This window comes from Panthera pardus, unplaced genomic scaffold, assembly GCF_024362965.1.
Source record: "Panthera pardus isolate Hobbes unplaced genomic scaffold, ASM2436296v1 HiC_scaffold_12, whole genome shotgun sequence".
NCBI classification, from domain to species: Eukaryota; Metazoa; Chordata; class Mammalia; order Carnivora; family Felidae; genus Panthera; species Panthera pardus.
In genome coordinates this window covers 8124468-8144454 of record NW_026526677.1, presented here as the reverse complement: position 1 = coordinate 8144454, position 19987 = coordinate 8124468, and the positions used below count along the sequence as shown (strand labels likewise).

The 19987-nt window shown below is 62.5% G+C and overlaps 1 protein-coding gene across 3 annotated transcripts; it reads left to right on the top strand.

Annotated features, from left to right (window-relative positions):
* Positions 1-2942: 2942 nt before the first annotated feature.
* PLCB3 (phospholipase C beta 3) lies at positions 2943-19905 on the top strand. 3 transcript variants are annotated; one of them, XM_053899554.1, is made up of 32 exons: positions 2943-3189; positions 5686-5763; positions 6029-6097; positions 6179-6319; positions 6557-6636; positions 6718-6771; positions 6861-6936; positions 7040-7140; positions 7658-7824; positions 7910-8056; positions 8990-9230; positions 9408-9492; positions 9571-9757; positions 10546-10751; positions 11634-11730; positions 11824-11908; positions 12181-12305; positions 12590-12744; positions 12825-12986; positions 13626-13725; positions 13814-13918; positions 14140-14231; positions 15492-15636; positions 15727-15762; positions 15859-16051; positions 16356-16563; positions 16660-16736; positions 16855-16944; positions 17028-17085; positions 17462-17548; positions 17637-17856; positions 18931-19905. In XM_053899554.1, the coding sequence occupies exons 1-31, from the start codon at positions 3091-3093 to the stop codon at positions 17838-17840; spliced, it is 3750 nt and encodes a 1249-aa protein (XP_053755529.1). In that variant the 5' UTR covers positions 2943-3090; the 3' UTR covers positions 17841-17856; positions 18931-19905. The 3 variants fall into 3 exon arrangements, with proteins under 3 accessions (XP_053755529.1, XP_019270365.1, XP_053755528.1); XM_019414820.2 differs by lacking the exon at positions 18931-19905 and having other exon boundaries at positions 16422-16563; positions 17637-18257; XM_053899553.1 differs by lacking the exon at positions 18931-19905 and having other exon boundaries at positions 17637-18257.
* The last annotated feature ends 82 nt before the right edge of the window (positions 19906-19987 follow it).

The following is a 19987-nucleotide window of genomic DNA, read 5'->3' as shown; positions in this document are numbered from 1 at the left end:
AGCCTGGAGAGCTGGCGGAGGGCTAACCCTTACCCTTGCAGATTAGGCAGGACCCAGCCTTTCCACCAGGAGCCCCATCCCTGGCCCGGCCTCTGGCTCTGAGCCAATTTACCCAAGTCCAAGTTCCCCACCACACCCCACCTCACCCTACCAGGGCCGGTCTGCTCTTTCTGAACTAGAGCATTGATTCAGGCCTTAGGGGTGCTCAGAGTTACGAGTGGGGATATGCGGACCATAACTTGCTGTGGCAGTGGAGCCTACAGTCCATAAAGATCTGGGTACCAGCCCCAGCTCTGCCTCCTAGAGGCTGTGACCCTGAGTGATGACTCTCCTATCCCTCCTCCCCTGAGGGAGGCCTCCTGTCATGTCCAAATTTCACGGTACCCCTGGGGGTTCTCTGGGCAGGGTGGGGAGGAGCTGACAATGCTCTTCCCAACTCTCCCTCTCTCTACTTTCTTTTTTTTTTTTTTTCCCTCTCTCTACTTTCTATGACATATCTACCATGTTCAGTCCTTCCCCATGGCCACCTATCCTGAGAACGGTCAGTGCAGAGGTGGAAGCTGGGCTGCCCTGCACAGAACCTGGCAGTGGAAGAAGCGGGTTCAAATCTGCGCTCTGCCCAGCACGCTGAGAGGCCACGGGCAAGTAAGTCACTTACCGGCTCTGAGCCTCTTCAAGGGGGCTGATTCTACCAACCTCCGGTGGTTGGGGGCTGAGAGCTCAGCGCTGAAGGCCCACATCTCAGCCCTTGCTCTCCTGCCTGAATCCTCCCGGGACTGGAGTATGCTGCTCCTCCTTATCCTGCCAGCCTCAGACTGTGGCCTCCCCAGCCCCCACCCCCCCCCTCCGGCCACCAGAGTGCAGCTAAGGCTCCTTCAGTGCCTCCTTGGACCAGAAGCCCTGGAGAGGGTCCCGTGGGCCACAACCGCTCCCTTAATCGAGGGTAGAGGCGGAAAGACTGCCTTCCTTCCGCCATTACTGCTTGCCGAGAAACCCTATTACCATCACCAGGACTGGAAGAAAGTGTCCAGGAGGAAGGAGTCCTTTAATGGGGCTGCCCTAGCCTCGGGAGACATGACGGTGGTGGGGGGAGAGAGGAGAGGCTCAGGCCTGGGAAACAGGTTCCCATCCTGTTTTCCAAGGAGCCGCTGCCCAGCATTTCTCCGAAGTATCCCTGCCCAAGGCCTAGGACCCACAGCTCGGGCCCCTACGCTCAGGGCCTGCCTTTAGGCCCTGCTAGCCCTGCCATTGGCCGGCAGGCCCCCTGCCCCAGGGCTGATCTGTGCCCTCTCCTCTTCCTCCCTGATGCCCCCACGGTCTGCTAGCCACTCCTCAGATGTCCAGCGGCCTGTGGCTCGGGGTCATTTTGTACCCATTTGCTTATTCATCCTCTGACAACCTCCAGCTTCTGGGCAAGGTGACCGAGGCACAGAAGGGCTGAGTTTTGTTGGTAGACTTGAACCTAAGCCTGTGGGAACAAAGGCCACTCTCCACCCTGCAGGGCTCTGTCCAGTGAGAGCCAGTGATCTCCGGATCTCTGAAGGGTATGACCCTGCTGCTCTTGTGAGAGAGGACAAGAGGATCACAAGTCCTGTCCTCCTTTCTTGGTCTCCTGAAGGGCAAGGAGTGGAAGCAGGATGAGCCAGCCTTCAAGTCAGAGGGCTCAAATCCTCCTACAAAGCTGTGTGACCTTGGGCAAGTCTCTTCCCCTCTCTGGGCCTCAAATGGAGATAATAATCACACCCCACAGGGCCTCTACCAAAGGCAGGGAGATTCGTTAGGTTAGAGTTGGTGTCCAACAAGGTGGGGATTTGGGGAATGGCCAGTGCCAGGCAGGGCTCCCCTTGGAGGCCTGAGAGCCTGGGGCGAAGGGGCCTGCAGGGCCCGCTCCTCCTTGACTGCCCCCTCCTCCCCTAGAACCAGCTCCAGTCTCTTTCTGGGTTTCTAGGTGACTTGGCTGGCCCCTCTGGATGAGTTCTACTTTAAACCTACTGCTGCTACTGCCTCTGTATTGGGGGGGCTCCCACAGGGGCCCCCAGGCAGGAGCCCCCCCAGCCAAGCCCTGCGGGAGGGGCTGCAGCCCCCACCTATCCTGGTGCCCATGCGCCTTCCCCCCTCCCATCTCTGGAGCGCAGATTTCAGGGCACCTGCTGTAGGCCAGGCACTGCGGAGCCCCTCCTCAACCCCCCTTGTTCGTGGACACCCACGAGGCTTCTGAACCCTTTGGGCAAGCGACCAGTTGTCTCCTTCACAGTGTTCCGTAGGAAGTCCAACGGGCTCCAGGTTCCGTCATGGGGGTCTGCAGAACGAAGGCGCTATTCTAGGGCTCACTCTGGAAGGCCGGGATGCTTAGGTCCTTAAAGGAGGCGGCAGGCGCCCGGCCTCCCCGGGCTAGGGACGGGGGAGGGGCGCCAGCCGGCAGGAGGCCCATTAGCTGGCTAAGTGCTCCCAGGGAGGGGGAGACCAAGCTGCAGCAGGGGTGGGGGGGGGGGGGGGGTGAGGCGAAGTGAGGGCAGAGGGGGTGGGGTGGGAGTGGCTTTTCCTGCATTCAGCTAAGTGCTGCTGGAGTGTGATGGGGGCAAGGCGCCCCAGGCCCAAGTCTGGCCCTCCAGTAGTACCCTCGTCCCCGCCCCTCCGAAACCTTAGCGGGCTGAACCCTCTCGGTCTTCAGTACCGCCCTCTACACCCAGTCTCTCTGGCTGTACCCCTAACAATCGCCCCGGCGCCAAGCGCTCTCCTCCAACCCCAAGCAAGTCCAGAAGAGCACCCCCGGCGAAGTGCCGGGGTCCAGGTATGTCCCTGCCCCATCCCCCCTGGCTGCAGTCGCCGCCCCGACCGCCAGGGGGAGCCGCGGACGCGGGGCGGGCGGGCCCGACGCGACAGGGAGGGGCGGGGCCAAAGCGGCCCCGCCCCCGCCCCGCCCCACCCGGGCCCCGCCGATTCTCTGGTCTGTCCGGGACAGACTGGCGGGCGGGCGGGCGCTGACGCCGCGGGGCCGGAGCGGGCCGTGCGGGAGCGCGCGGACGGAGCAGCGGCGCCGTCGGTCCCCGTCGGGGCTCCGTGGGTCCCCGACTCGCCCCCGGCCGGGCCATGGCGGGCGCCAGGCCCGGCGTCCACGCGCTGCAGCTGGAGCCGCCCACCGTGGTAGAGACCCTGCGGCGCGGGAGTAAGTTCATCAAATGGGACGAGGTAAGCGCGGGGGCCCCCTGTTCCACCCAGATCCTGGGACTCCCTCGCTGAAACTCAGTCAGATGCCGGGGACCCCCCACCCGAGCCTGGGCTGGCCACGGTGCCCCCCCCCCCCTCCCAAGCCAGTCTCGCTTGTGCTCCGGAAACTTGAGTCCCCAGTCGTGCCCGTAATGAAGACTTTGGCCCCCAACCCCACCCCCAATCCCTTCAGCTGTGGAAAATTTGGATTTCCACTCCTTGGTCCGGAGACCTTGAACCCCAATGAATCCCGGACCCCCCCTTTTCACTCGCTCTTTCCACCCCTCCCTCCCGGTCTAATTCTGGTTCCCCCAACCCCGGCCTGGTCCCCAGACCATTGCCCAGCACTAGACTCTGGCTGGAGGACCCTGGCCCCCAATCTGGCTCAGCGCACCCCCATTCTTCCTAGTACCCTAGCCTGAACATTGCTCTCCATTCATCACTTTTTCACCCTATTCTTGCTGCACCCTTTTGCCCTGCTTCAGGAGCCCATCCCGGCTCAAGGCTCAGGAGAGAGCACCGAGTCACCCGCTAGTGGAGTCTTTGCCCCCCAAGTTCCTCCACTCCTGGGGAACTTTGCTCTCCACTTCTTAGCATCAGGGACTTTGAAACCCAATAAATCCTGGCCCCCCTTTCTATCGCCCCTGCCCCTGGTGCTTCCTAGATGCCCCGGCCCCCACCTGCAGCTCCCCGCCCCTTCCTGCGCCCCACCCTCGTTTTTACACCGCCCCCTCCTCTGCCCCCTGGGCCCCTCCTTCCCCAGGGCCTCCACCCCGCCTGTCTGAGCCTCCCCGCTGCTCCTTCCCAGTCAGGCCAGAGGCCTGGAAGACTCTGAGCTCCTTTCCGGCTGGGTGGGGCGGGTAGGCGTGGGAGCTGGGGGGAGGGGCTGGGGGCGTGGCCTGAGGCAGCAGGTGTGCCTTAGAGGGGTGCCTGGGAACTCCAGGGACCAGAGGAGACCCCTCCCCCCAGTCTCGCGCAAGGGAAAAGTTTCTCCTTTTCCTTCCAGTGTGATAAACCCAAATAAGGAAGTGGGAACTGGGAGAGGGCCCTGGGGGTGGGGTGGGGGTTGCTGACTGAGACTTGGGGCTAAAGAGCAGGGGGCCTGGGCTGTTTTTGAAGGCCAGACACCAGGGAAGGGGCAGGGGAAGGCCCTGGGGTCGGTACCCACAGAACTCCCCTCTCCTCACACTACTGGGGGACCTGAGCCCCAGGGCAGGGTTGGGAACCCCAGAGAGGGGCTGAGGATGGGCGTCAGCACAGTGAGGCGGGGAGGTCCCCACATCCCTAAAGTTCCAAGGCCTCCTGCCCTTTGTAAGAAAAGAGATGGGCGGGGCTGGTTGCAGATCCATTCTCCAGGAAAGGAAACTGAGTCTGGAAAGTAGAGACTAACTCCAGTCCCCATAATGGGGTGGCAGCTAAGGCCACGAGCTGAGAGCCTAGCAGGAGTCCTGCTTCCTTGCTGCCCAGGCCATGGGACTCTGGAGCCATACTGCCTGCGAGCAGGTCCTAGCACCTCCTTTTGACCTTAAGCCAGCACCTAGCCTCCCTGTGCCTCGGAATCCTCATCTGTTAAATGGGAAGTAGGATAGCACGGACTTCATAAGGTTGTTAGGAGGACTGAGTGAGCTCATAGAGGGCCACTTGGTCTGGATGACCCTCCCCCCAGCTCTGGCGGCTCGTCCTGAGTCGCACAAGGGTGGCCCTGGGAGTGTGCCAGGGACCAGATCCTCCTCAGAAAATGGAGCTGGCATACCCTTCCTTGTCCTTCTGCCAGCCGCAGGGCTGTTTGAGGGAAGGGAAGACAGAATTCACCGTCTAGTCCCAAGGGCAGGGTGAGTCCCCTTCTGGGGGGACTCAGTCTGTGTTCTGTAAGGTTGGGGATAGCCACAAGACTGTGAGACTCCAGTTGGGTGCAGGGTGGGGGGGGGGGTCATGGGCTTTGAGGCAGATGTAAGGGCTGACTGGTTGTCATGAGGCCCTGGGGGACACAAAAGCTGTGGAAGTCAGACTTCCAAACCCTCTGCTTTCATTCCGTAAATATTCTGCAGGGGGCTCCAGGGGCCTCCGACCACTAGGGAGCTGTCAGACCCTCTGAGGAAATTGAGCCCAGGGTTGGGGTCTGGGGAGGGGGGGTCAGATTTCATGGGTAGAGAAGGAAGGAGAGGATATCCTAGCAGAGGAGCAACAGTGGAAAAGCTGGAGGAGGGGAAAGGGAGTCAGTGGTCCCTGTGACTGAGTCTTAGAGTAGGATACAGGTGAGGGCGGGAGGGGCATTGGGACCCCAAATGTCACGCCGGGGACAATCGCGTGAGCTTTATCCAAGAACCGTAGGGAACCACAAAGGACCTGTGGGCTGGATGAGGCTTCGTTTTCACTCAGTGGCAGGAGCACTGGGGTGGATGGCCGGAGGGAGTCCAGGGATCAAGCCTCGGCCACAGCCCTCATTCACTGACCCCTGCCTTCCCGTCCCGTCCCCAGGAGGCTTCCAGTCGGAACCTGGTGACCCTGCGTGTGGACCCCAATGGCTTCTTCCTGTACTGGACAGGACCCAACATGGTGAGGGTGGGCACTGGTACAACTTGCTCAGGTCTAGGACCCCTGGCCCCGAACCCTTGAATCCCTCCTACCCACCCAGGAGGGTGGGGCCCAGCTGCTGGCTGACCTCTCCCACGGCTCCCTGGACAGGAAGTGCTAAGGGCGGGGGCTGAGGCTGGGGCTACAGCAGGGGGTAGCCACTCCCTGGCCCAGGGGGCAGATCTTGGGGGCCCCTGGCTCCCGCCCCATAGCCTCTCAGACCTACTCTGGCATCTGGTTTCCCCAGGAGGTGGACACCCTGGACATCAGTTCCATCAGGGACACGCGGACGGGACGTTATGCCCGCCTGCCCAAGGTGAGTGATGGGGTCCCGGACCGAGGGTGGGAGCGAGGCCTTGGGGGGACCCCTCTTTACCCTTGGCTTTCAACTACTCAGGACCCCAAGATCCGAGAGGTGCTGGGCTTTGGAGGCCCTGACACCCGGCTGGAGGAGAAGTTGATGACAGTGGTGGCCGGGCCAGACCCGGTGAATACAACATTCTTGAACTTCATGGCCGTGCAGGATGACACAGCCAAGGTGGGCTGGGGCCAAAGGGTCGGCCCTGGGGAGCCTCACTGCTGAGTCAGCCGTCACTTAGTGAGCATCCATTGTGTCCGAGGCTGTCCTCTACCCCTATTTCTAATCAGCCTCTGACAAGGCAGTATTTAAGCACTTAACTATGGACGTACCTGGTTCTGGGTGTGGGCTGGGGCTGGGCCAACCCCTCTGTTTCCCGTTCACTCACCCCCCCCACCCTGTCTCCTGACCCCTCAGGTCTGGACCGAGGAGCTGTTCAAGCTGGCTATGAACATCCTGGCTCAGAACGCCTCCCGGAACACCTTTCTGAGAAAAGCGTGAGTCCCGGGCCTGCCTGGGGGGTGTCGGGGGTTCAGGTGGCCACGCCCAAGGCGTGACCCTTCTGCCTGCCTCCCCAGATACACCAAGCTGAAGCTGCAGGTGAACCAGGATGGACGGATCCCAGTGAAGAAGTGAGTACCCCTTGCCTCAGCACCTTCTCTCCTGCCCCCACCTTAGTGACCTTTGCCCCCACTGACCCTGACCCCTCTCACCTGCTCAGCATCCTGAAGATGTTCTCAGCAGATAAGAAGCGCGTCGAGACTGCGCTGGAATCCTGTGGCCTCAATTTCAACCGGGTGAGGAGGCCGGGACAGGAGCAACGGAGGGTGTCACGGAGGGTGTCTGGTCTCTTGGGGCTCGCTGTCTCTTGGGTTCTCACCCCACGCTTCTGGTCCCCAGAGTGAGTCCATCCGGCCCGACGAGTTCTCCTTGGAAATCTTCGAGCGGTTCCTGAATAAGCTGTGTCTGCGGCCAGACATTGACAAGATCCTGCTGGAGATGTGAGCAGGGCTGGGCCCACCTCTCAGCCCCCAGAGCGCTGTGTCTGGCCTCTGCCGGCATTCCTTCTTTCCGGCACAGCCAGGGGAAGCGGCACGGCCGGGGGTCCCCGTGCGCCAGGGCTGGGGCCGAGGCTGTGCCGTGAACTGCTCTGTGCTGATCCTTGGCTGGGGTTACTTTCATCAGCCTGTGCCCGAGGCTGGGGACCGAGGGGCTTCGATGTGCTGTGGGACTTTGCCTGAGCTCACACGGCGAGTGAAGACTGGGGCTGAAGGTGGGAAGCAGGCATAGCAGGCCAAACACTCTGTGGCCTCCAAAGCCCTCGCTAATGTCAATGCCGGCACCTGGTGGTTAGGAGGGTGGATGGGAAAACTGAGGCCCACGGGGCACAGCCGTTTGCCCAAGTCCCAATCAGCAGGTGCTAGAGCCAGGCCCAGAACTTTCCTCTTCTCCCGGGGCGAGGGCCTGGAGCAGGGGCTGGGGAGGCTCTAGCCTGACTCAGCTTCCTACCCCCTTTAGAGGCGCCAAGGGCAAGCCATACCTGACGCTGGAGCAGCTCATGGACTTCATCAACCAGAAGCAACGGGACCCGAGGCTCAACGAAGTGCTGTACCCACCCCTGCGGCCCTCCCAGGCCCGGCTGCTCATTGAGAAGTATGAGCCCAACCAGCAGTTCCTGGAACGAGGTGAGCCGGAGGGGAGCCAGTCGGAGTTGGGGGCTGGCAGCAGGAGGCGCCCCAACTGACCCGGCTGAGCCCACCCGTCCCCCAGACCAGATGTCCATGGAGGGCTTCAGCCGCTACCTGGGGGGTGAGGAGAATGGAATCCTGCCCTTGGAGGCCCTGGATCTGAGCGCAGACATGACCCAGCCGCTAAGCGCCTACTTCATCAACTCCTCACACAACACCTATCTCACAGGTGAGTGAGCCACCCTCGGGCAGCTGGAGCGGTGGCATCCATGACCTCTGCCCTCTGCCCCTCACGTCACCTCCCTCGTTTGGGGGTGACCCGTCCTAGGGATGCAGGCAGGGAACAGGCAGCCTACCCCAGGGGAGCGGGGCTTCCCGGCATGGGCACATTTCCCAGATGGCCCAGAAGCCTTTGCTGGGGAAGGGCTGGCCTGCGAAGGGACACTGAGGCTGGGCGCAGGTCACCGTGTGGTGGGCTTCGGCAGGAAGGAGGCCGGAGGCGGGATGGCTGCTGGGGCAGGTAGAGGTGAGAGGGAGTGAGAGAAGGAGGCAGGGCTAGACCAGGGCACCGGAGGCATTTGGATTTATCGTAAGTGGGCGGGAAGGGCTTTTCGGAGGGTGTTATTCAGGGGAGGCGATGAGGCCCAATAAAGGGAGCAGGTGCTCTGCAGAGATTGCATGGGAGGCAGCGAGGGGCCTCCCCGGGCAGGAGGTGATGGAGGCTATTTCAGGGCGGCGGCAGGCAGTGAAAGGAGGAAAGGGAAATGAAGGGCCGTGGGGGTGTTGGGGACAGCTCTCCACTTGAGGCCAGTAGATAGGAGGGGGATGTTTATCTGAGAGAGGATGAGCCCCGGCGAAGGAACCCGCCATCAGCCAGCTCTGCTCGATGCTGACTCTGCCCGGTTTGGATGGATGCCAGGGGCTGGGTGGCAGGACGTGGGCCCCGCCCTGGGGGATTTTAGGAGAGATGATGCTGGTTCCACAGTGAATTAAGGAGTGATGGAGGGCTGGCCAGACAGCGTGCCAGGGCCGGGCCGGGCCGGGCCGCCGCGGGGGCCTCTGCGTCTCCAGCCTGGCTGGTTGAGGGGCCGTGGCGGGCCTGGGGAGGAGGGTGAGGACCCCGGCTGGCCGGGCGGCTGTGGTGATGGAGCCTGGCCGCCAGCGGGGCAGCTGGCTGGGACGTCGTCGGTGGAGATGTACCGGCAGGCACTGCTCTGGGGCTGCCGCTGCGTGGAGCTGGACGTGTGGAAAGGGCGGCCCCCGGAGGAGGAGCCCTTTATCACCCACGGCTTCACCATGACCACCGAGGTGCCGCTGCGAGACGTGCTCGAGGCCATTGCGGAAACCGCCTTCAAGACCTCGCCCTACCCTGTCATCCTCTCCTTCGAGAACCACGTGGACTCGTGAGTGGGCCCCTGCCCCGGGGATCCCCCCGATCGGCCCAAGACAGCCATCCCACCAGGGCACTCTTTGTTCCTGTGACCCTCCGACCCCGAGGGCCTTTGGTCTCCCCTGGGGACTGAAGTCAGCTTCACCCCACCCCGTCCAGGATCTTCTGACCTTTGACCTTGGCCCCACAGGGCAAAGCAGCAGGCCAAGATGGCCGAGTACTGTCGTTCGATCTTCGGGGACGCGCTGCTCATCGACCCACTGGACAAGTACCCGGTATGAGGGCTTGGCACTGGGGCAGGGCGTGGGGAGTGAGGGTGCCCCTGCAGGCCCTGACCTGTCTGTGCCCGCCAGCTGGCCCCGGGCGTCCCCCTGCCCAGCCCCCAGGACCTGATGGGCCGCATCCTGGTGAAGAACAAGAAGCGACACCAGCCCAGCACTGGTGTCCCCAACAGCTCCATTCGCAAGCGGCCGCTGGAGCAGAGCAACTCGGCCCTGAGCGAGAGCTCTGCCGCCACCGAGCCCTCCTCACCTCAGCTCGGTATGGCCCCTGCCCGGCCTTCACCCCCGATCCTGACCCTGAACTCTTAACCTCACTGAGTTCCACCTCCCCAGTGACGCTCCTGCGGCTCCCGGCCTGACCTCCCTCCCCGCGGGGTCTCTTACTGCCACGCAGCTGATGATGGGACCTCTGACCCCTGTCCCCGGGCACTGACTTCACTGAACTATAGCCCAGCTGGATGTGGTTCCATCCGATTTCTGACCCCTCAACCTCAGTTTCCCACCTCGCAGAGCCCTCCTGTTAACCAGATTATGACCCTGAATTCTGACCTCTGGCCTCTGACCTCCATGAACTACCTCTTCATGCTTCGGGTGTGGCCCTCAGACCTCCAACCCCTCTTCTGTGACCCCCACTGAGTCCGTCCACCCCTTGGTTATGATTTTAGCTAACCCTTGACCTCTCACTTTATCGAAGTCCCCTGGGCACGTGACCCCGACCGCTCACCTCACTGAGCCACCTCGTTGGGTATGGCTCTGATTGACGCCTCACTTGGGAATCCCACTGTGTCATCCTTTACCCCCACTGCCAAGGCACCTGTATCTCAGTTCCTGGCTTCTCACCCTTCTGAGCCACGCTACCTACCTCTCTGATGGATAGGACTCTGGACCCTGACCTTTGACCCGTGACCCCTATGCACTACTCTTGGCTTCTGCTCCTACCCCCAGCCACGCTGCCCTGAGATCACCCCCTGAGTCGCCTCCACACACAGCCCCTCGTGGCTCCTGAGTGTCTATGTTTGAGGACCCCTGTGGCCCTGTTTTCTGCAGGGTCCCCCAGCTCTGACAGCTGCCTGGGCCTGAGCAATGGGGAAGAGCTGGGCCTTGAGAAGCCCAGCCTGGAGCCTCGGAAGTCTCTGGGCGAGGAGGGGCTACAGCGGGGCCCTGATGCTCTTGGATCTGCCGACCGTGAGGATGAGGAGGAAGACGAGGAAGAGGAGGAACAGGCAGATCCCAAAAAGCCGACCTCAGATGAGGTCAGTCCCGCGGGCGGGAAGAGGCAGACGCAGCGTGTTTTAATTCCCCAAGCGTTTGCTGAACACCTACTGTGTGCCAGACACAGCACTGTGTACTGGGTCTGACCATGATCAGATGTTATTCCTGTTCTCTTGGAGTTCCCAGGGTGTGTGGGGGGATGGGGGGAGGAGGGGGTCATAGGTACATAGGCACGGAAGTAAGTGTGAAGTTATGCTCATGACTGGGCCGGGGGAGGCTGAGTTAGGGGGCAGAACTGGGGGGAAGGAGAGACCAACCTGGGCGGGGAGGTTAGGCGATTAGACCTGAGGAAGAGGAACATCACGTACGTACGCGTGTGTACAAAGGCCCTGTGGCAGGACTGGAGAGTGCAGGAAGGGGCAGTGTAAGACAAGGGAGTGTTGAGTTGAGGAGCGGCGGTGACAGGAAAGGTGGATCCTGAGGTCAGATTTGGGAGGGGACCAGACTGGGGAAGGGTGTGTGCGGGTGTGTGCAGGCGTGGCCAAGCTCAGCATTGAGGGTGTCAAGTTCAAGGCTCTTGGTGGGTCACCCGAGAGGAGACGGCAAGATGGTAATTGGAAATAATAGCTCGTCTGCACGTGAATAACCGAGTCCCTGGGGTTGGGTGACGAGTGCCAGCTTCCAAGGATCAGGGAGGCAGGAGGCAGAGGAGGAAGGTGGGGCCCAGGGCACGTCGCCAAGGCTCCAGAGAGAAGCCTGTGGGGCAGATGGGACCAGGACTGATGGTCCACGGAGCGGCTGGGGCCCAATTGCAGAGGCGGGCAGAGGGTCAGCACCTCCCTCCTGGCAGGGGGCAGATGAGGCAACTTCCAGCTGATGGCTGGGGGGCATGGCCCTGCCGACCCTGTCTTTGGCGGCCACAGGGCACTGCCAGCAGCGAAGTCAATGCCACTGAGGAGATGTCAACACTCGTCAACTACATCGAGCCTGTCAAGTTCAAGTCCTTTGAGGCTGCTCGAAGTGAGTGGGGTGGGAGATGGTGGGAGCAGGAGCCAGCCCAGCCTCTCCAGACCTGACCCCCCTCCCCCGCTCCCCGCCCCCCCCCTCCCCCAGAGAGGAACAAATGCTTCGAGATGTCATCCTTCGTGGAAACCAAGGCCATGGAGCAACTGACCAAGAGCCCCATGGAGTTTGTGGAGTATCCTTCCGCATTGCCGGGGCTGGCAGACCAGGGTGGGGGTGCTCACAGGCGGGCTCGGACGTTCTGATCCCACTTGTGCCACCTGCGCAGGGTCCTCACCCTCGAGCACCTTGGCCTGGGCTTGGGGCTAGCCTGGGAGGCTGCGTGGGGGCTAGGCCGGGAGGCAGGGGGGCCGGAGGGGCAGAGGCCGGGAAGGGGGTTCACAGGAGCGCAGCGTGGGCCTGGGGCGGGGCCCGGTAAAGAGCATGGCCCCTGACTGCCCACCTCAGATACAATAAACAACAGCTCAGCCGCATCTACCCCAAGGGCACCCGCGTGGACTCCTCCAACTACATGCCCCAGCTCTTCTGGAACGTGGGCTGCCAGCTTGTGGCCCTCAACTTTCAGACCCTGGGTGAGCACCAGCCTGCCTCGACCCCCCGGCTTCCAACCTCGCCAGTTTCTGCTCTGCGACCCTGCTGACCTTGTCCGAAAGGACTTCTGACTGCCTGATCCCAGATCTCCAGACCAAACCAAGACCTTGGCTCACCTCAACTCCTGACCTTGGCTGACCTTTCCCCCTGATCCCACTTGATCTGACCCTCCCGGTCCCTGGTCCTCCCTCTGCATTGAACTGTCCTTCCCGACTCCTGACCCCAGGGGGCTGGCTGACCCTTGCCGTCCCCACGTCACCCCCAGATGTGGCGATGCAGCTCAACGCGGGTGTGTTTGAGTACAACGGGCGCAGCGGCTACCTGCTCAAGCCCGAGTTCATGCGGCGGCCGGACAAGTCCTTCGACCCCTTCACCGAAGTCATCGTGGACGGCATCGTGGCCAATGCCTTGCGGGTCAAGGTGGGGCCAGGGGAGGGCCCTGGCAGGGTGTCCTGGGGGCGGGACTCTTCGCAGCCACCTCACCCTCCTGGCCCCCTCAGGTGATCTCGGGGCAGTTCCTGTCCGACAGGAAGGTGGGCATCTACGTGGAGGTGGACATGTTTGGCCTCCCCGTTGACACACGGCGCAAATACCGCACTCGGACGTCTCAGGGGAACTCATTCAATCCTGTGTGGGATGAGGAACCCTTTGACTTCCCCAAGGTGAGCCCGGGGCCTGCGCCTGCCCTGCCGGGCCCTCGGGGCAGCAGGAAGCAGGTGCATGGGTTGGTGGTCACGAGTCGGAAGGCGGGTGCGCCTGTCACCTCCAGGCCCCGCGTGTGACAGGGTCAGGCCTGGGCTCCTTGCCCTCTGCAGCCTTTGAGAAGAGCACAGGAAGGTGAGACAGCAGGAGGGCCTGCAGCGCCCCCCACGAGGAGCGGGGGCAGCCCACCCCCTCGCTCAGGCAGGAAGGACCTGTCTGAGATCACAGCCGCAGGCTCACGCCAGCTCTGCCCCGCCTCCCGGATGGACTGGACCTCGGTGCGCCGCTGGGGTGGGTGTGGCTCCGTCCCGGACTCAAGGCTCACTGTACAGTTTCTAACCTGGCAATGACCGGGACCGTCCCATGAGAGCGGTGCCTGGAGGGGTCTGCCTGTTCTCTCCGCTGCTCGCCATCTGTTTGGCCAGGCCGTGGAGGCCGCCACTGGTTCAGTGGCGACGGTGACCGATGGTCAGTAATTGGGTCAGCTCGTCTGAGGGTCCACTCGGAGCGCTGGCCTTGGTGGCTGTGGTCAGCTGTGGCTCTGTGGACGCGGGGGCCGTGGGTCAGCTCCCTGGCTCAGCACCGGTGTGGGCCCTCAGGTGGTGCTCCCCACGCTGGCTTCGCTGCGCATCGCGGCCTTTGAGGAAGGCGGCAAGTTTGTGGGGCATCGGATTCTGCCCGTCTCTGCCATCCGTTCAGGTGAGGCCAGCTGGGCTCTGGGAAGCACAGGGGCGGTGTGTGCGGGTACCCAGTGGGGCCCAGCCACCTTGCCGTCCCCCCCTCCCAGGGTACCACTACATTTGCCTGCGGAATGAGGCCAACCAGCCGCTCTGCCTGCCGGCCCTGCTCATATACACCGAAGCCTCCGACTATATTCCTGATGACCACCAGGGTGAGCAGGGGCGGGGGGTGGGGGGCTGGCTAGGCAGGGTGGGGGACAGGCGTGCCGGTGGGGTCTGGCAGTGGCTGAGCCAGGTGGCCCCAGCTGAGGGTGGTGAACAGCCCTGAGGGCGGGTTTGGGTTCCGTGGTCCTTCCGTGAAACCAGAGCAGTGGGGAAGGTGTGGCCCCGGGGGTTCTGTCTCTGAGACCCTTGCCCTCTGCTCCCCACCCAGACTACGCAGAGGCCCTGATCAACCCCATCAAGCATGTCAGCCTGATGGACCAGAGGGCCAAGCAGTTGGCCGCCCTCATCGGGGAGAGCGAGGTGAGCCAGGGCAGGTCAGGGGCGAGCGGGAGACAGCAGGCTCCGGGTGACTTGGACCCTTGGGGCTGCTGGGGGTGTGGGTGGGGCGGGGCGGTGAGGGCTGATCTCTGGACCCCGTCTTCTCCACGCTCCCCTGCCCGCACTGCCCTATCCCAGTGCCAGCTGGTGGTCTGGCTCCTCTCCCCGAGTGGAGCTGTTCACTGCCTTACTGTCGACGCCAGCCCGGTGACATTCGCCCACACCCTCTGCCTGCGGGGCCGGTTCCCCTTTTGGCTCCTCTCGTCCAGACTAGACAATAGAGCCAAGGGTATGCTGAGCGTCAGATCTGTGCCTGGCCCGGTGTGAGCTCTTTTCACCGACTCGACTCCTAGAATCCTCCCCCCCGCCCCCTGTCACCTGAGTCGGGTCCTGCCACCCCAGTGTAGAGATGGGGACACCGAGGCTCTCCAACCGGGCCTCCAACGCCGGCCATTCTGCCATGCCGCCTGGTGTGGGGCCTCTGGCCTTTCAGACTCAGTAGGCTCAGCTGCCTCGGGTGACTGTCCACGTCGGAAGGAGGTGGAAACTACCCCTTTTGCGCGCAGGAGGCTTTCAGGACAGACCCGGGCTGGAATCTCTCCAGCTGAAGGGCAGGGTTCGGCTGCCTCACCAAAGCGGTTGGAAGCCACAGAAGCTTTTAAACCCTGGGGTCCTGGGGGCCAGGAGATGGGCAGTGGCTTCTGTGGGGAGGGGTCAGGAGCAGAGGCTTGCCCGCACAGCGAGAGCCGGTCCCCCGGGGCCTGTGGCAGGCAGAGAAATGAGGCTGCCTGGAGCTGTCAGCGGGAGAGGCTGGTGCCCACTCTGCGGTCACTTCCTTCATTGATTTAATCAGGAGCTAAGCAACGAGGAAGATGAGCAGCTGTGGGTGAGGGTGGAGGGGGACTGGGAAAGGGGGAGGAAGCTTGGGGTGGGGCCAAGGTTTTCCTGAACAATCTGGAAGTTCCTGAGCACATGCACGGGGGCCCGGCATCCTAGGGACGTGACCTCACGTTCTCTGCCCCACACCCTGCGTGGAACAGGGGTTCTAGAAATGCTTACCTTATTACCTCTTACTTCTCTTGTGGGTGTTCAACAGCCCCATATTCTAGACGGGGAGTCCAGGCCAGACGGGCCGAGGGAAGCGGACCAGGGGCATCGGGGAGCCCCGGGAGGTGGCGAAGGACAGAAGGGCCTGGAGAGAACGGCATTTCTGGAAAGAGCATTCTGCTTTCTCCCCCTCAGGCTCAGGTTGGCCCAGAAACCTGCCAGGAGACTCCATCTCAGCAGCCGGTGACCCCAAACCCCACACCCAGCACACTGGACATCTCCCCGCGCCGGCCCCCGGGCCCCGCCACGTCCCCTACCAGCCCCTCCCTCAGCAGCCCAGGTAAGGGGCAGCCTGGGCCCAGGGTGGGCTGAGGGGGCAGCTCCGCTCTGCCGTCCGCCAGCCTCTCACGGCCCTGCCTCCGCTCTCCAGGGCAGCGCGACGACCTCATCGCCAGCCTCCTCTCAGGTGCGGGGCAGGGGCTGTTCTGGAGGGGGTGAGGCGCCCCTGCGGGGTTGGCCTGCCCCGGCCCGGCCCCGCCCACCTTTGCCCCGTCGCTCGCAGAGGTGGCCCCGGCCCCGCTGGACGAGCTCCGAGGCCACAAGGCTCTGGTGAAACTCCGGAGCCGGCAAGAGCGAGAGCTTCGGGAGCTGCGCAAGAAGCATCAGCGGAAGGCGGTTGCCCTCACTCGCCGATTGCTCGACGGCTTGGCCCAGGCCCGGGCTGAGCGCAGGTGCCGGCAGCGGCCGGGTGTCCTGTGAGTGTCCAGACCACGTGCACGCGAGTGTGTGCCGTGCGCGGTGACGGGAACGTGCGGGGGTGCGCGCGCGTGGGGTTCTTCACGACGTGAGCTCCTTGACGCCCAGGGAGGAGGGTCCGGTGCCAGGGAGATAGAGTCTTCCCACGTTGGGTCTCGCCCTCCCTGCCGGGGAACTAGATCGCTCTAGAAGCCCCCCCCCGCCCCCCCCCCCCCACGAGGAGCACGTATTTCCAGCAACCGGTGCCCACACAGGCTCCCGTCATTCGGATGGAACTGATGGGCCTCGTTGTTGGCATAACAGACACCGCCCTCCCAGCCCGAGTCCCTGTGACAACCTGAGTGTCACCCAGAGGGGTTCTTCCTGCAGAGGCGGGGAGGACGAGAAGGCGGAGGAGGAAGAGGTGAAGCGGTATCGAGAGTTCCAGAAGAGACAGGTGCAGAGTCTGCTGGAGCTGCGGGAGGCCCAGGCGGATACAGAGGCCGAGCGGAGGCTGGAGCATCTGCGACAGGTGAGGTGGGCGTGGGGCAGCCAGCGGGGTGGGGGCCCGTCTCTCGGACAGACCCGGCCTCAGCCTGTGTCACCTGGTGGCCGCCCGTGTCCGCAGGCTCAGCAGCGGCTCAGGGAGATCGTCCTGGATGCTCACGCGACCCAGTTCAAGCGGCTGAAGGAGACAAACGAGAGGTGAAGGCCAAGGATCCTGTGTGGGTGGGGCAGGGGGCTCCCCGGTGTTGTCAGGAGGAGGGGAGAGCCCCCAGACCTGCCCTCCACCCTTCCTCCTCCCCGCCACCGGCTCGTCCAGGGAGAAGAAGGAGCTGCAGAAGATTCTGGACAGGAAGCGCCACAACAGTATCTCAGAAGCCAAGACAAGGGAGAAACATAAGAAGGAGGCGTAAGGGCACCGGGGCCAGGGGGGCTGGGGGCTGGGAGCCTGGGGGGCTGGGCACCGAGCCCACTCTGTCTTGCTCCCTGCAGGGAACTGACAGAGATTAACCGTCGGCACATCACCGAGTCCGTCAACTCCATCCGTCGGGTGAGTGAGGCTCAGGTCCCGCCGCAGCCCCCTCCTGTTCCTTCCTTCATTAGAAACCCATCTCAGTGCCCGGCCTATTGCTATATTATCCTAGAGGGACTTCTAGAACCTTTTCCCTCTGGGCCCCACAGCCCTCTCTTGCCCCCTGACATCCTATCTGGAGCCAACTGCCTGTAACAGTGTCCCATGGCTTTGGAGTCTCTGTCTGGAATGTTTGCTGGGTCACGTCAGAATCCTGGCCCCGCAGCTCTGGGGGGGGGGCTTGCACCTGCCTGACTTCTTCCGTAGCCAGAGCCCTAGGGCCCTGACCCCTCCCATAGGGACCCGTGGCTGAGCCTCCCCCCTGCCAACTGCCCCCCCCCCCCCCCCCCCGCAGCTGGAGGAGGCCCAGAAGCAGCGGCACGAACGCCTTGTGGCCGGGCAGCAGCAGGTGCTGCAGCAGCTGGCCGAAGAGGAGCCCAAGGTGAGGCCTTGGATGAGGCGGGCGGGAGGCAGGCAGGGCGCTGGGCGGCCCGGCCTCGCCTGTGATACTCCCCCTCCTCCCCCCGCAGCTGCTGGCCCAACTGGCCCAGGAGTGTCAGGAACAGCGGGCAAGGCTGCCCCAGGAGGCCTGCCGGAGCCTGCTGGGCGAGACGCCGGAGGGGCTGGGGGACGGGCATCTGGTGGCCTGTGCCAGCAATGGTCACGCACCTGGGAGCGGCGGGCACCTGTCTGGCGCCGACTCAGAGAGCCAAGAGGAGAATACGAAGCTCTGAACTGGCTGAGCGAGAGGTGGCCACAGGATGGGTGCTGGGAGGGCAGGAAGCTAAGACACTAAGGCTCTTTTTTTTGTTTTTGTTTTTTTTTTTAACTTTTTATCTTTAGAAATTTTATTTTTTTAAACCGGGGCAAGCAACCCCACACTAACCCCCTTACTTCACCCTCCTGGGGCCCCATTAGTCCCCAGCCCCTCCTTCCTGCCTTCAGTCCTAAGGAAGGTGCTGGGTCACTGTGGGCCGGGAGGTTTTTGCGCTCCCTTGGTGCCCACACCCCAGAGTGGGGGTTGTCTCCCTCACTTCCCCCCTGGAACACTGGCGGAGACTTTGAGCTCTGGGAAGTAGGGTCACCTTCTTGCTCTCTTCTTTGGGAATTTTTTTTTTTTTTTTTACATGAATAAAAGTGGATTTCAGGGACCCTGTGTGCAGTGTGGTCTGGGGTGGGGCAGTTCTGGAGAGGGCCCTGGGCCCTGGGTCTGGCTCTACGGGCTTCAGTTTCCTCATCTATAAAAAGGGTTTGTGGGGTTGAGGTCAGGCCCTCGGTGAAGGGTTGCTGGGTTTTAACCTTGAGACCTCCTTGCTGGGGGCCTGCAGATCTCCCCGATGACCTGACATTAGAGGTCCTGTGGCCTCCCCCCACATTTCCCGCCTTTATGTCCTCTGTCTCGGGCCTATCACTTCTTCCCCCCCCCCCCCCACCTCTCATTACTTTTCTCCCTCCTGGGCCCTTCTTGTCCTTCCTTCACAAAGGCTTAGGCCTCTGCTTCAGGAAGCCTTCCCTGCCCCCCCTTCCTGTTGCCTGATATGACCCAAGCACCCAGCATCTTCCGACGAGGCGGTTCTGGGCCCCTCGCAGGCAGTTGACTCTAACTGGGGACGGACCTTGTCAGCTCAGAACCTGCCCGACATCAGGGGACCGGACCTGGGCTCTCGATGATACGCTAGGTGTGGAATGGGTGGACCTAGTAGTGACCCTTCTCCCGAGGGACTCTTGGGAGAAGGGAAGCTGACAGTCACAGATGCATACAGGGACTGGGAGCCCCAGCATCCCCCTCATCCCTGTGAGGGAGATGTTATGCCTGTTTTACAGATGAGGAAACTGAGGCCCAGAGCAGAAGTCCCGTGTGCCAGGCCACAGCTAAGTCAAGATGTCCTGACCTGGAGGCAGGGCGGGCCTGGACCTTCTATGGCAGACTGTCTTCCGGCCAGGTTGGAGGACCTGCTCCATGCTGCTCTCTCCTGCCTCTGGACAGCGTGGAGTGGCAGAGACCCCGCAGCGAGGGTGCGGCTAGGTTCTGCTGCAGGGTCAGGCTGGCACTTCTTCAAGGCCTCTCCCGGCTTCCTGGCTTCCTGGGCCGACTGCCTCCCTCCTCCAGAGGAAGGCAGCCTCTTATCTGGGCTTATCTCCTGCCAATTGAGTGTTTTCTTTCTTTGTTTTTGCTGCAGCCTCAGGCAAACAGGGCGGGGAGGCCAGAGAGAAAAGGCTGCCAGAGCAAGGCCCTTCCCAGGGCTGGGGGCCTCTCCCCTTTGCCCTGCTCCCTCAGGGTTAATACCGTTATTGTCCAGACCTTCCCGGCTTCTGGGGTCAGGCCTTGTCCTGTCCCCAGATTGGCCTACCGTATTCCATGACCAAGTCCTATCTTCCCGATTTGGCTCACCACTACCTTACAGAAGAAACACTCCATGTTAGTCCCCGGATCCTCAAAGGCCAGGCTAAACTCCAAACTCCCGGGTATGACATTCCAGACCCCCAGAATCCTGGCCTCTGCTGCTCCCCCATATCCTTTCATGGGTCCACTCTTTTCTCCGCTGGGAATGACAGCTTCCTTCCCCATCTCCCTTTTTAAGTAAGTCCCAGCTCTAACTCACCTCTGCCCTGGCCCTCACCCCGGTACCAGTCCCTGTTAACAGCACTCAGCTGGCGGTAACTCCACTCTGAAAGGCTGGCTCACCTCTGCCAGGAAGCTTCTGACGGCGGGCTGTTGTGGCCTAATTCATCTTTGTATACTCATTACAAAGCGCTGGCTGGTCTATAGGGGGCGCCAATAAATCTTTCTGGAATTGAGCTCGGAGCCCTGCTCCCAGGTCCTGGTGAAGCTTTTCGGTTCCCTAGTGATCAGTCCATTCACAGCTCTGGAACCAGCCTT

Coding starts and splice junctions, on each gene's coding strand:
- PLCB3 (XM_053899554.1), top strand. CDS start 3,091: ATGGCGGGCGCCAGGCCCGGCGTCCACGCGCTGCAGCTGGAGCCGCCC. Junction 5,764..6,028: donor ACTGGACAGGACCCAACATG/GTGAGGGTGGGC, acceptor TGGTTTCCCCAG/GAGGTGGACACCCTGGACAT. Junction 10,752..11,633: donor AAAAGCCGACCTCAGATGAG/GTCAGTCCCGCG, acceptor TGGCGGCCACAG/GGCACTGCCAGCAGCGAAGT.